Source organism: Lepidochelys kempii, chromosome 4, assembly GCF_965140285.1.
Source record: "Lepidochelys kempii isolate rLepKem1 chromosome 4, rLepKem1.hap1, whole genome shotgun sequence".
NCBI classification, from domain to species: Eukaryota; Metazoa; Chordata; order Testudines; family Cheloniidae; genus Lepidochelys; species Lepidochelys kempii.
Window position 1 is genome coordinate 96,921,050 of NC_136383.1, and position 16,019 is coordinate 96,937,068.

Consider the following 16,019-nt stretch of genomic DNA (forward strand, 5'->3'; position numbering starts at 1 on the left):
GTGGGGTGACTGCGACCCCTACAATATTGAGTAGGCTGCATGGGTCTGCCCCGTCCCACAGGTTACACTGCATGGACTCTACAACATTGGGGCATTGGGCCATTATGTGCCCCAACTCCCCGCACCCGTAACACTTATAATTGCTTCTAGTCACTCCCCTATCACGTGGGTTAGGGGGTTTAGTCCCAGGGTCGTCCCCCCCCCCCACCAGGCCTTTCCCTTCCTTCTGGGTTCCCGGCTGGTTTTCAGTCTTCCTCTTCTTCCACTTAGGACTCCCTGGGGGTTTGGCCGCCTGACCCTCCAGGGTTGGGGTCGAGTGTTTGCTTCATGAGGGGCCTTCCTTGGGTAGTTGGGTCAATTCCCTGGCTGTCATCCGTCTTTCCACCAATGTGATCATTTCGTCGTAGGTGGACGGATCATTCTGGCATACCCATCTGCGGAGATCTGGCAGCAGTCCCTGCATGTAATGGTCCATGACCAAAGTCTCCAAAATCTCCTCCAGGCTGCACGCTTCAGGCCATAACCACTTCCGAGGAAGGTGTATGAGATCGAATAGTTGGGACCTCAGAGGTTTGTTCTCCCTGTATTTCCACTCCTGGACCCTATGGGCCCATACCGCTGCCGTCACCCCTGATCGTATTAGGATCTCTGCCCTCAGCCGGAAATAGTCAGTGGCATCCTCGGTGGGCAGATCAAAGTAGGCCTTCTGGGCCTCTCCACACAAAAAAGGGGTGAGAATGCTGGCCCTCTGCTCCTGGGGCCACGCCTCACGCTAAGCAGTCCTTTCAAATGAGAGATATGCCTCTATGTCATACTCTGCCATCATCTTTGGCAGACAACCGGTGGCCCTCAGGGTTCGCGTCCTGTCAGACCCCCGGGCCTGGGTGGTGAGGATCTTCAGCTGGTCCACTATCTCCTGCAGGAGGACTTCATCTTGGGTCGCCTGGCCCATTAATAATTGGTTGGTTTCCTGCTGTAGCCTCATGGACTACTGTTGCGCCATCGCCTGAGCCTGGGTTGCCTCCTACTGAGCTGCTGTCGCTTACACCAGAGCTCTCACCACCTCCTCCACTGTGGTACAAACAAAAACCCAAAACCGAAAACCCCAGTGCACTCCTAGTACAGGCTCCTACTCTGCTCCCTTGTATCAGAGAGCATGATTGTAGGCTTCCTCACTGCAATCTGTGACCAGCTTCCTGGCTTTACAAAAGCCTCACCTGCTTCTGTCCAGGTAAGCTTCATCCCCAGTTAAACCTCATCACATCCTAGCTCCTCTTCAGGAGCAGCCAATGGCTAATTGGCCTCTTGCCTATATTAACCCCTCCAGGGCTAATGTGTGGTGAACACCCCCATCACACTCATGTATTCATTAAAAGTTAAATTCTGACCTCTTAAAATACTGCTGAAGTCCATGGGAGCTGCACTGCCTATCTGAGAACAGAATTTCCCTATGAAATCCAACTGTTAACATAATAAACATTTTATTTACCTTTAAAATCACATTCAGACAGCACCATATAAACTACACTAGGATCCAGGCCAGAAAACATTTCTGACATATTGTTGAAGAGCTCTTCCTTATTGACACTGTAAATTGCTCGTGACACCGACACATCTCCTGGAGGTGGTACCAGTCCTTCACCAGAAGCAGTCATTCTCTCTGAATCCATGATCTTCCTGGAGGGACTCACACCTGGATTTTTCCTTTTCTTTGGCATTCTGTTATTCAGAACAAGTTTCCGTTCTGTTTTATTTTGTCCACATGACGTTAATTTTGTCAAGTTCAGAAAAAAGAAGGCAAGATACCTTTCATATCTCCGATGGTCCCATTACCAATAGCAGACCTAGAAAGAAGAGAATGGAGAAATGCTTAAAAATAGGCAACTGAATTTCCACTGCATTAACTCTTAGCTATTTAAAGGTCTGAAAGCTTTTTATTTTATTTTTTTTTGGGGGGGGGGGGGAGTGCTTTGCTTTTTTTTTCAGGGGATGGAAAGGAAGAACTTCTATTTTTATTTTTTTAAATTTTTATACTAGACATTCAGGTTCTGTTTATACAGAAGAACTAGTGAAATGATATTACAAGAGCCAAGAAAGTGAAAGTAAAGCAAGTGAAAGGGGAAGGACTATTTAATCAGTTTTAAACCCTTTTTTTGTTAACACATTAAATTTCTATGACCAATCATTTTTTGGGGGAAATGTAGCCTTTGTTAAAGATGTAGCACCCTCACTCCCACTATTAAGGTGTTAGAGATCACAATAAACATCTCCAAGATCTTCCAGAGGTCTTCCAGTAAAATCAGGAAAGACTAAACTTAACATTCCTGATATTTCTAAAGATAAAAAAAAAGGCAGAAAGAAGTCTTGTAAAAAGCCTTTCAGGTGCTTATACAGCATGAAGTGAAAAAGCACAGAAGCCCTTTTTTAAAAAAAAAATTCTTTGCCTTTCAGCTAACAAAATGAAATAGCACTTTGGGTACACACTAATTATTACAACAAGCCAACATGGAAAGCAATTAGTTTTCTATATCTATAGCCAGTATATGTATACAGTGAGGCTGCTTTTTCTTTATAATGCAGAACTTCAAAGTTTTGTTGTTGTGTGTTCAAACTGATAGCAGCAGAAAACACTATAAATTCAGTTTAACGACTTTACAAAGAACTATGTACAGGCAGTTACTAAATTTTCTATTTGATATGGTTTAGTTAACCTGATAATTAGATTAATTTTATATTAACCCACTTTATTCTAATCTGACTTGTTTACACTTTTGCTTATTTATTTCGTTTAGTTAATAAAACTGGAAACATATGTGGTTTACATATTTTTCCCTAGATGTCAGGGTTATGGGCCTGAGAAACCCTGAGGGAGATGGAAGAGGTAACTCTGTGAACGATCTAACAGTCGCCTTCAGAAGTATCTTACAGTTCTCCTATAGCTGGTGTCCAAACCAGAACACACTTAGCTTTCGAAGGAAAATTCACTTATGTATTAAGTATTTCTTCCAATATGCATAATAATTTTGTAATAAATGGGAGCTATATTTTCAAATGCTTTCATATCTTCCATGTTGGCTACAACATTGAATCAGAATGTAGTATCACCAATGAAAAATAAACATTTGAAAGTAAACCACAGTAACTCCTCCCTTAACGTTGTAGTTATGTTCCTGAAAATGCTACTTTAAGCAAAACGATGTTAAGCAAATCCAATTTCCCCATAAGAATGAATGTAAATAGGGGGGAAGAGGGTTAGGTTCCAGGAGAATTCTTTTTGCCAGACAAAAGACTATATATTATATATATACACACACAAATACACAGTATAAGTTTTTAACAATTTAATATTATACAAAGCAATGACGATTGTTAAGCTTGATTGAGGTGGTGAAGTCAGAGGGTGGAAGAGGGTGGGATATTTTCCCAGGGAATGCCTTACTGCTAAATGATGAACTAGCAATTGGCTGAGCCCTCAAGGGTTAACTCATTGTTAATGTAGCCTCACACTCTACAAGGCAGCATGAATGGAGGGAGGAGAGGACAGCATGGCAGAGAGAGACAGAGACATATACCGTGTGTGAGTGTGTGCGTGTGAGAGAGAGAGAGAGAGCGACACGTGCATTGCCCCTTTAAGTACACTCACCCCACCCTAATCTTTTTAAGTAGATCAGCAAGTTGAGACAGCAGCTGCTGCAAGCAAGCTCCCTACGTCCTGAGCCCTGTTGTGTCGTTCTTCCCCCCTTGCCCCCAGCCCTGGCTCTGTGGAGAAGTGGGGGGCAGGGCCAGCTCTAGGATTTTTGCTGCCCCAAGCAAAAAAAAATTTTGGCTGCCCTCGCTTTTTTTTCATGCCCCCCCCACCCCTGCCCCAACTCCACCCTTTTCCAACCCCTTCCTCAAATCCCTGGCCCCGCCTCCTCCCCTGGGCATGCTGCATTTCCCCCGTCCCCATTGCTTCCTGCGGCTCCCTCCCCAACCCCTCACCCTAGCTCACCTCCGCTCCGCCTGCTCCCCTGAACATGCCGCCGCTCCGCTTCTCCCCCTCCCTCTCAGGTGAGGGAGAGGCAATGCGTTCAGAGGAGCAGGCGTAGCAGAGGTGAGCGAGGGTGTGGGGGAGCGCAGGAAGTACTGGGGGGGGGGTAGAGGAACCACTCCCCGCCCCAGCTCGCCTCCGCACCACCACCTCCCACGAGTGCGCTGCTGCTCGGCTTCTCCTCCCTCCCTCCCAGGCTTGCTGCACGAACAGGCTGGGAGGGAGAAGAGAGAAGCAGAGCACTAGCGGTGCGCTCAGGGGAGCAGGCGGAGGCGAGCTGGCGAGGCGGGGGCACATTTCTAGGGGCAGCATGGCCGGTGCCGGAATGCCACCCCTAGAAATGTGCCGCCCCAAACACCTGCTTGTTTTGCTGGTGCCTAGAGCCGGACCTGGAGGGGGGGACGGGACCCCTGACATTAGCCCCTCCCCCCCATTCCCTGCCCTCCTTGCACACCAAGCAGGAGGCTCCCAGGAGCAACTCCAAGGCAGAGGGCAGGAGCAGCACATGGCGTGTGGGGAGGGACAGTTAAACTGCCTGGCAACTGATAGCCTGCTGGGCAGCTGCCGCACAGGGAACTTAGGGTAGCAGGTGGGGGGCTGCCGGTCCACCCTGGTTCCAAGCCCCCACCAGCTAGCTCCAACGGGCTGCTCTTCCTGCAAGCAGTGGACAAAGCAGGCGGCTTCCAAACAACGTTATAAGGGAGAATTGTGCAACTTTAAATGAGCATGTTCCCTAATTGATCAGCAACGAAACAACATTAACCAGGACAACTTTAAGTGAGGAGTTACTGTACTTCTACTTAGGAAAGAAAGTTTTGAAATGAGCTAAGCTGATGATATCAATCATATACATACAACCCACCCACCCTCCCATCAACATTAGAGGCAATATTTTAAAAATATATCCAGAATTACTCATTAATGATACTCAGAAGTCTATGCAAAACATACAACTGCCTAGCATCAAATTCCTACAGGTTCTTCACAAATACTTTAAAAGTGGCATCTCTAATGTCTAATCATTCTGAGTTTAGTTGTGTGTGATAAGGAAAACCCTGCCCTGGTGGTGGGGTGCAGTCAGAGCCATCCCTAGATATTGTGGAGTCCTGCGCAGCCCCCCCCCCCCCCCCCCACAGAAGGGGGGGCTGGCCCCTGGCATCCAGGGAGAGTGCATTCTGTACATCCATCCTTAGGATGGTGGAGTGTGCTTCCCTCTGTACCTGGCCAGCGCTGCTGACCAGCTGTGGAGGAGAAGTACTGCCTGTCAGAAACTCCTCTCTGCCCCTTTTGGTGTGATTTCAACCTCTGCACAGAAAGCAGTCCCTGTACACAGGAGAGCTCAGACACTGTAACTGTATCTGGAGAGAAGGTGATTTCTCTTTTCCACTCCACCAAGTGCCCTTGCAAGATCCAGTCACTAACAGGTCCTATATTTAAGAAGATGTGCTTAAAAGCATTTTATTTATGTTGAATACTGTGGTAATTTAAACAGGTGAAGTCAGCCTAGGCAAATATTAATGTGTGTATCAATCACCAAAACAAGAGGTAACTGAAAAAGCAGAGTTGCACACAAAAGTTGGCATATCATTTGAAAATGGAGTATTTAAAGAAGAAACAACAAATTTAGGCCCTGATACCACAGAGCCAGGAACAGAATTAATGAAACAATGCATAAATTCAGCTTAAACGCAGTTCCAGCTTTAGAAAAGCGTGCACTCTTAGCGTGGTGCATTGTGCTTAGAACATGGTTTCTAGTAGCACAAATTGAGCATATTATCTGCTGCATTTTTATGCCACCCTCTGCTTATACTAACCCAGTTTGGAACTCTGAAACACACCTCTGCTTTTTCTTGCAGTTCATATTTTGTTATATCCAGTAGCTCTTTTACAGTCTAAGAATAACCCCAAAAGCTGCAAGTTGCAAATAGCGGTAGGGTTGGCATCTCTAGTCCGCTAAGAGTGCTGTGTGCTGCTTGAACAGCCAGGAATAGCTATTGGAGAATTTCCCTTCTGTAGGAGATTCTCTGTCAATGGAAACTCCTCTTGTGCCAGCTGCTCCTCCTCCACCAGTGTAAGAGAAAGGAGGAGTGTTCTGGTGGAGAGACATGATGGATCACAGCTCCCCTATGACTCATCTTCAACTGGGGTAAGGTCTCAGCGTGGTAGCCGTGTTAGTCTGTATCAGCAAAAAAAACGAGGAGTACTTGTGGCACCTTAGAGGCTAAGGCCTCGTCTACACTATGAGTTTAAGTTGGATTTAGCAGCATTAAATTGAATTAACCCTGCACCCGTCCACACAACAAAGCCATTTTTTTCGACATAAAGGGCTCTTAAAACCGATTTCTGTACTCCTCCCCAACGAGGGGATTAGTGCTGAAATCGATATCACGTTTCAAATTAGGGTTAGTGTGGACGCAATTCGAAGGTATTGGCCTCCGGGAGCTATCCCACAGGGCACCATTATGACCGCTCTGGACAGCACTCTGAACTCGGATGCACTGGCCAGGTGTACAGGAAAAGCCCTGGGAACTTTTGAATCTCATTTCCTGTTTGGCCAGGCGAGCTCATCAGCACAGGTGACCATGCAGTCCAAAATCGAAAAAGAGCTCCAGCATGGACCAAACGGGAGGTACTGGATCTGATTGCTGTGTGTGGGAGAGGAATCCGTGCTATCAGAACTACGTTCCAAAACACGAAATGCCAAAACATTTCAAAAAATCTCCGAGGCCATGAGGGACAGACACTACAGCAGGGAAGCAACACAGTGCCGCGTGAAACTTAAGGAGCTCAGACAAGTGTACCAGAAAACCAAAGAATCAAACGGACGCTCCGGGACAGAGCCCCAGACATGCCACTCTACGCTGAGCTGCATGCAATTCTGGGGGGGGAGGCGCCACCACTAACCCACCCCTGTCCGTGGACTCCGATGATGGGGTACTCTCCACCATGCCTGAGGATTTTGCGGATGGGGAAGATGAGGAGGAGGAGGATGAGCTTGAGGAGAGCACACAGCACACCGTTCTCCCCTACAGCCAGGATCTTTTTATCACCCTGATTGAAATACCCTCCCAGCTCAACGAAGCTGGAGAAGGGACCTCTGGTGAGTGTACCTTTTTAAATATAATACATGTTATAAAAGCAAGCATTTTTTAATGATTAAGTAGCCCTGAGGACTTGGGATGCATTCGTGGCCAGTACAGCTACTGGAAAAGTCTGTTAACGTGTCTGGGGATGGAGCGGAAATCCTCCAGGGACATCTCCATGAAGCTCTCCTGGAGGTACGCTAAAAGCCTTTGCAGAACGTTTCTGGGGAGAGCAGGCTTATTCATGGTAGGACACTTTACCACGCCATGCTCGTAGCAAGTAATATGGTATCATTGCATGACAAAGCTTGGCAGCTTTGGTCTCAGTGTTTGCTGGCAATCAAGCAACATCCGTTCTTTATCTCTGTGTTTTCCTCAGGAGAGTGATATTGTTCATGGTAACCTGGTTGAAATAAGGGAATTTAATTAAAGGGACATTCAGATGTGGCCGTTCCTACTGGGCTGTCTGCCTGTGTCTGAAAAGAAATCCTCCCCGCAGTTAGCCACGCGGTTGGGAGGGGAAAGGGGGACATTGGCACTGAGCTGTTTGCCTTTGGCTAGCAGGGATCTTCCCTGATACCAGCCACGCGGTGGGGGGAGGGGTAAAGCAATCATCCCAGAGAACTGGATGGGGGGGTTAGTTTGGTTTCTGCTGCTGCATGTTAATAGGAAAACTGCAGCACTAAATGGCCAACTCAACGTGCTTTGCTTGGTATGGGAGAGGAGGGCACTTCTGTTATGAAGGTTGCAGAAGCCGAAAGACAATGGCTTACCATGGCAGCCTACAAGCCGAATTCTGATGCCTGGCACTGGATGTGTGATCTCTAACACCAAGCCGCAGGCACTCAATGTAAGATGCAAAATGTGACCTTGTACTAAAATCACATGTGCTATGTAATGTGAATAATGTTGTTCACCGTGAAAGAGTATAGCCATTGTTCTGTAAAATGTATCTTTTTAAGTACCTCACTCCCTTTTTTTCTTCCAGGAGCTGCAAATGTTTCAAGCCTCCCTCCTCCGTCCCAAAGGCTGTCTCAGATAAGGCAGCAAAAAAAACGCACGTGCGATGACATGTTCTCTGAGCTCATGCAGTCGTCCGGCACTGACAGAGCTGTGTGGAGGGACACAATAGCAGAGTACAGGAAAGTGGCCGATGAACGTGAGGAGAGGTGGCGGCAGGAAGATCAGAGGAGGCATGAGGCAATGCTGGGGCTACTGCAGGATCAAACGGACATGCTCCGGCGTCTGGTGGATGTTCATGAAAGGCAGCAGGATCACAGACTGCTGCTGTAGCCCCTGTTTAACCGCCCTCCCTCCTCCCCAAGTTATAGCCTCCTCACCCAGACGCCCAAGAACACGGGGGCGGGGAGGCTCCGGGCACCCAACCACTCCACCCCAGTGGACAGCCCAAGCAACAGAAGGCTGTCATTCAACAAGTTTTAAAGTGGCCTTTTCCTTCCCTCCTACCCTCCTCCCACTCCCCACCCAGGCTACCTTGTGAGTTATCTCCCTATTTTTATAATCAATTAATAAAGAATACATGTTTTTTAAATGATAGTGACTTTATTTCCTTTGCAAGCAAGCTGTGATCGAAGGGGGGAGGGCGGGTGGTTTACAGGGAATTTAAAGGCAACCAAGGGGGCGGATTTTCATCAAGGAGGAAGGGGGAGGAACAAACGGAAGTGTCACACAGTACCCTGGCCAGTCATGAAACTGTTTTTCAAAGCTTCTCTGATGCACAGCGCTTCCTGCAGTGCTCTTCTAACCGCCCTGGTGTCTGGCTGCACGTATTCAGCGGCCAGGCAATTTGCATCAACCTTCCACCCTGACATAAATGTCTCCCCCTTACTCTCACAGAGATTGTGGAGTACACAGCAAGCAGCAATAACAATGGGAATATTGGTTTCGCTGAGGTCTGAGCGAGTCAACAAACTGCGCCAGCAACCCTTTCAACGTCCAAATGCACACTCTACCACCATTCTGCACTTGCTCAGCCTATAGTTGAACAGCTTCTTAGTACTTTCCAGGGTGCCTGTGTACGGCTTCATGAGCCAGGGCATTAAGGGGTAGGCTGGGTCCTCAAGGGTAACTATAGGCATTTCAACATCCCCAACAGTTATTTTCTGGTCTGGGAAGTAAATCCCTTCCTGCAGCCGTTTAAACAGACCAGAATTCCTGAAGACGCGAGCGTCATGAACCTTTCCCGGCTGTCCCACGTTGATGTTGGTGAAACGTTCCTTGTGATCCACCAGTGCTTGCAGCACTATTGAAAAGTACCCCTTGCCGTTTATGTACTGGCTGCCCTGGTGGTCCGGTCCCAAGATAAGGATATGAGTTCTGTCTATAGCCCTACCACAGTTAGGGAATCCCATTGCAGCAAAGGCATCTAGTATGACTTGTATATTTCCCAGAGTCACTACCTTTGATAGCAGCGGCTCAATGATTGTGTTGACTACTTGCATCACAGCAACCCCCACAGTGGATTTGCCCACTCCAACTTGATTACTGACTGACCAGTAGCTGTCTGGCCTTGCAAGCTTCCACAGGGCTATTGCCACTTGCTTGTGAACTGTGAGGGCTGCTCTCATTTTGGTATTCTTGCGCTTCAGGGCAGGGGAAAGCAAGTCACAAAGTTCCATGAAAGTGCCCTTATACATGCGAAAGTTTCACAGCCACTGGGAATCATCCCAAACCTGCAACACTATGCGGTCTCACCATTCTGTGCTTGTTTCCCGGGCCCAGAATCAGCGTTCCATGGCATGAGCCTGCCCCAGTAACACCATGATCTCCAAATTGCTGGGGACCACAGTTTTAGAGAAATCTGTGTTCATGTCCCCATCACCATGCTTCCGTCGCCTCCTCGCCTGGTTTTTCAGGTGCTTGCTCTGCATAAACTGCACGATAATGCGCGAGGTGTTTACAATGGTCATAACTGCTGCGGTGAACTGAATGGGCTCCATGCTTGCTGTGCTATGGCATCTGCTCAGGCAATCCAGGCAAAAGGGCGCAAAATGATTGTCTGCTGTTGCTTTCATGGAGGGAGGGAGGGTTGACTGATGAAATTTATCCATAACCACCCGTGACAAATTTTTGGCCCAATCAGGTATTGGGAGCTCAGCCCAGAATTCCAGTAGGCAGCGGGGACTGCAGGAACTGTGGGATAACTACCCACAGTGCACCACTCGGAATGTCGATGCTTGCCATGGTACTGTGGACGCCGAATTAATGTGCTTAGTGTGGACGCATGCACTCGACTTTATATAACTGTTCCCAAAAATTGACTTCTGTAAAATCAGAGTACTTTCATAGTGTAGACATGGCCTAACAAATTTATTTGGGCATAAGCTTTCGTGGGACTTTACATCAGCCCTGCTGTTCTAACTTGCTTTGGAGTGGGAAGTAGCAGAAGATCACAGAGCTGCAACCGGCTCCCAGCAGCTGCCTCTCTTTACTCTCATCCACACTGGAGAATCCAGGCTAAGGATAACTGCTTAAGTATAAGGTGCACTATAAGGTGGGTAGAAAGCTGGCTAAATTGTCGGGCTCAACGGCTAGTGATCAATGGCTCCATGTCTAGTTGGCAGCCGGTATCAAGTGGAGTGCCCCAAGGGTCGGTCCTGGGGCCGGTTTTATTCAATATCTTCATAAATGATCTGGAGGATGGTGTGGATTGCACTCTCAGCAAATTTGCGGATGATACTAAACTGGGAGGAGTGGTAGATACGCTGGAGGGGAGGGATAGGATACAGAAGGACCTAGACCAATTGGAAGATTGGGCCAAAAGGAATCTGATGAGGTTCAATAAGGATAAGTGCAGGGTCCTGCACTTAGGACGGAAGAACCCAATGCACAGCTACAGACTAGGGACCGAATGGCTAGGCAGCAGTTCTGCGGAAAAGGACCTAGGGGTGACAGTGGACGAGAAGCTGGATATGAGTCAGCAGTGTGCCCTTGTTGCCAAGAAGACCAATGGCATTTTGGGATGTATAAGTAGGGGCATAGCGAGCAGATCGAGGGACGTGATCGTTCCCCTCTATTCGACATTGGTGAGGCCTCATCTGGAGTACTGTGTCCAGTTTTGGGCCCCACACTACAAGAAGGATGTGGATAAATTGGAGAGAGTCCAGCGAAGGGCAACAAAAATGATTAGGGGACTGGAACACATGAGTTATGAGGAGAGGCTGAGGGAGCTGGGATTGTTTAGCCTGCAGAAGAGAAGAATGAGGGGGGATTTGATAGCTGCTTTCAACTACCTGAAAGGGGGTTCCAAAGAGGATGACTCTAGACTGTTCTCAATGGTAGCAGATGACAGAACGAGGAGTAATGGTCTCAAGTTGCAGTGGGGGAGGTTTAGATTGGATATTAGGAAAAACTTTTTCACTAAGAGGGTGGTGAAACACTGGAATGCGTTACCTAGGGAGGTGGTAGAATCTCCTTCCTTAGAGGTTTTTAAGGTCAGGCTTGACAAAGCCCTGGCTGGGATGATTTAACTGGGAATTGGTCCTGCTTTGAGCAGGGGGTTGGACTAGATGACCTTCTGGGGTCCCTTCCAACCCTGATATTCTATGATTCTATGATTCTAAGTACTGTGATTTGAAAAACCATCTTGGTTTGCAGAAAATGCCATTTCTTAATAAGCTGATTTGATGAATAGAAGAGTTATTAAGAAAGCAATTTTCAGAAAAGTGGACTCTGCACATCCACTCTCTTGTGTACTTGAATCATCTTGTGGATGAATATTTAATTCCAAGAAATGTGTGTCCTTGAAGCAGTTATCAGGGAAGAGATATGTGTGAAAACAGTGAAGCTGAGACTGTGCCAGAGGCGCACAGTTCTTTATCAATGCTGAAATGAAACAGCTGCTTACTCTAACTGGATATGTGTACAACAGAGTTGTAGAATTACACCATGAACTATGGAGCATATTACAGCCTCTGGCTAACTAATTAGAAATCCATTTCCGCATGTTCAACATAGCTCTAGCCTTCACTACATTTACATCAGCATGCTGTTACTGCTCCATCTTAATCTAGGTGAAAGAACTCCCATCCAAAGTTCAGTACAGGGCTCTAAATACAAATTGATTCATGTTATGTTACCTGGAACCTACAATTGAGGCTGTCCTTCAGGTCTGTATATTGAAGTGCAATTGGAAATTATGTTCTTTGTCCACTACATGACACTGGCAGACCAGGGTCCACCTCATGCCAATGTCCTCCCCCATGCCTCAACTGAATACTGATAAATACACAGCTGATCAGTTTGGCTCACCTCTATGTTAATATTGTTAAAATAGGTATTAGAATGATAAGAATGTGGTTAGTATTAGACTTTACTGAATGCTTGTGAGTTGCTGCATGCATTAATCTCAGGGCTTGGCTACACTTGCGAGTTACAGCGCAATAAAAGAGCCTCAGGCGCACTAGCTCACTACCCATCCACACTGACAAGGCATGTAAAGTGCTCTGACTCCACGGCTACAGCACTGCTGCTACTCCACCTTGGAGAGTGGAATAACGTTTGCTGCACCCCCGCTGGAGCACCGCGGCGTCAGTGTGAACGAGGTGTTGCATTACTGCGTTCTGATCAGCCTCCGGAAATCTCCCATAATCCCCTTAAGTCAAGTGACCACTCTTGTCATTGTTTTTGAATCACTGCAGGAATGCGGATATGCCCTTTGAAAGCTCCATTTCTGACAGCCCGCTGCTTATCTGCTCCGAGACAAAGCAACCATTAGTGTGGAATGCTGTGGGGGGGGGGAAGGGGGAGGTCAGCTGTTGTCTGAACTTACAAGACAGCATGCTGACATGCTCTCCCCCCACATACACACAACACACTCCCTGTCACACTCCACCCCACCCCACCCCCATTTGAAAAGCACGTTGCAGTCACTTGCATGCTGGGATAGCTGCCCATAATGCACCACTCCCAATGCTGCTGCAAGTGCAGCAAATGTGGCCATGCCAGTGCGCTTGAAGCTGTCAGTGTGGACAGACTGCAGCGCTTTCCCTACTGCGCTCTCCGAAGACTGGTTTAACTCAAACATCTGCAAGTGTAGCCATGCCCTCACTTATAATATTTGTATCCTTTATTGTAAAGTAGTATTTGAGTGTTTGCACTGTAAGCCTCTGCAACTGTGTAAATCACCAGACAGGAGAGAGACATGAACTCACGTGAAATGCTGATCTCTAACAGAAGGTGTTCCTGCCTGACAAGGAAGGCTCATCAACACCAGATGGACTAGCATGGAACATTAAAGAGGACAAAAGACTTATTATTTACTCTCCCTCCTCCATGAAGATGGGTCTTGTAAGTGAATTCATAGAATCACAGAATATCAGGGTTGGAAGGGACCTCAGGAGGTCATTTAGTCCAACCCCCTGCTCAAAGCAGGACTGATCCCCAATTTTTGCCCTAGATCCCTAAATGGCCCCCTCAAGGATTGAACTCACAACCTTGGGTTTAGCAGGCCAGTGCTCAAACCACTGAGCTATCCCTCCACCCATCAGCTGAGTTTGCAGCTCTAAGCAGAAGAGGGGAAGAGAATAAATATCCCTAACAAGAACGAACTGCATCTCTGTGCTGCTTGGAGTGAGGGGGGAAGGAGGGTAAAGTTTTCTAAGGGCTTGGCTACACTTACATTTTATAGCGCTCTAACGTGCTGGCTCAGGGGTGTGAAAAATCACCCCCGTGAGCGCAACAAGTCAGAGCGCTTTAAAGCGCTAGCATAAACAGGCTCCGAGCACTGGGAGCCGCGCACTCAGTGCTCAGAGCTAATCCCCTCGTGGAGGTGGATTACCAGGAGTGCTGGGAGGGCTCTCTCCCAGCGCTCGCGCGCGACCACACTCGCACTTCAAAGCGCTGCCACAGGAGCATGCCCGCGACAGCGCTTTGAAGTTTCCAGTGTAGCCATGCCCTTAGCATAAGCAAGCGATACCTAGCTGTTTAGCCTGGGTTAGCCCTAAAGGACATAAAGAGCTTGCTTATTACAGAACTTTCTATTACCTTTTTATCCTTAAGATTGTAACTCATTTGTGTATATATGTTTACCTGCTTTAACTTTACAAATAACTCATTTCCCTTCTCAATAAATCTTTAGATAGTTTATTATAGGATTGGCTACAAGCATTGCCTTTGGTGTGAGATCTAAAGTGCAACTGACCTGGGGTAGGTAACTGGTCCTGAGAGTAATCTGAATATTGCTGTGATCCTTGGTGTAAGGGACCATCTATCATAAAGGTAGACTTAACTGTGTGGGAAAACAGATCAGAATACCCCAGGGAACTGTCTGTGACTCCATGTTAAGTCTATTATAGTACCTGAGGAGATTTCACTTGACTTCGAAGTATAGAAATCACAGCCAATTTGGGCTTGTGCCCTGGTTCCTAACAGTCTGCCCTAAGTTTGGTACTCATGTTCATGAGCCACTGCAAGACAGCGTGACACATTAATTCATCAAAAAGAGATTTAAATTATTCAGCAAATGAATATCTGGTGAATGTTTCTTTACAAAGGTTCAAGACGTGCACCTGAAAGTGAGTAACCCCTTTGTCCTATCAGTAGTATGCATTTGCCTCTTAATTTTAGACTCATGATTTATGCAGAATATAAATGATTTTGTGTTTAATAACAAAAGTGTAGTATGCTATAGACATGTGCAGGGCTCATATTTTCTGAGTATGTGTTTGATACTTGGCAATAGCCTTCACTCTGATATTTCTAGAAATTTCTACAGGAGACATCTGTCCCAAGAATTATACTGAAAAATTGGTAGTATTTTGTGAGTGGATAAAGGTATGGGTATCAAAATATCTGCCTTACTCAGGGTATTGGTGGGCACCCTGGAGATAGAAAGGTACTTGAATTTTTCCCAAGTTTGATGAATGACGTCTTTTTCTAATTTCTTGATGGACTGAACATAAGTATCTGCCATCTGTCAAGAAACTGGAGAATGAGAAACAGGACACAGAGTCAATCCAGCTTCCTAACTTACCACATGTAGATGTAACACAATTTGCTGAGACCTTGACTGATGTTCAAGTTAGGATGCAGCCAAAACCTCTCCCTTTCACAGACAACCCCCATACCCTGCAACTTACTAAATTGTTTCGTGCTAGCTACAATGTGTTATATAAATTACTCCCCAGAGACACTGGAATCTTTCAAATTTAGATCAAAATGATTCAAGACTGCAATGAAATTGATCAAAAAATCCACAGTTATCCAAACAACAGATGAAAGGACTTTAATTTGGTGAAAGACATTGAAGACAATTTTTTAATTTAATGCCAGCCCTAAAAAAAGGGACAGTTAAATTTTCAGTTGTGGGAAATTGGTTGGGTGTGTGTGTGTGTGTGTGTGTGTGTGTGTGTGTGAATAATTATTTAATGACAACAGATGTGGAGATTACAAAAGTTAAAGCTTTATAGCCATTAAAACACAAATTGTCAATATCATATGTTAAAATATACGAAGTAAATTGCCTTAAATCAAACTCTAATAAGTTCTCAAGAAGTTTCTTATTTTGCCAGTCTGTAAATTTCAACTATCATTGGTAGAAATATTTTTTCAAAGATTTGTGAGTGTACGGTGAAATCAGCATGTATCAATAAAATCTAATCCTTCCAAGCTTAACTATGAATCACAATGATAACTGGCATATTTATATTCCGGACAAACTGATTTGATACATGGAGGGTCAAAACCTTCTAAGAATAAAGCTAATCGAGACTGATGCCAATTAAGGCCATCTACCCAAATTATTGGTGGTTAGGGAATAGCCTGTTTCTCTCCCTCCATTCTCACCACAAAATGAAATTAACATGACCTCTCAGGATTAAACATACAACTCCTAACTCATTATATTTATGAATGTGAGTTTTTAGACAGCACAGCTGTTTAGGAAC

General features: G+C 46.2%; 1 protein-coding gene across 16 annotated transcripts in view; it reads right to left on the reverse strand.

Annotated features, from left to right (window-relative positions):
* N4BP2 (NEDD4 binding protein 2) overlaps window positions 1–16,019 on the reverse strand; it is a 111,608-nt gene that overhangs the window by 44,103 nt on the left and 51,486 nt on the right. For all 16 annotated transcript variants that reach the window (XM_073342227.2, XM_073342224.2, XM_073342225.2 and 13 more), the window contains one exon: window positions 1,490–1,844. In XM_073342227.2, coding sequence (XP_073198328.1) covers window positions 1,490–1,718 — 229 coding nt within the window. In that variant the 5' untranslated portion in view covers window positions 1,719–1,844. The remainder of the gene's footprint in view (window positions 1–1,489; window positions 1,845–16,019) is intronic.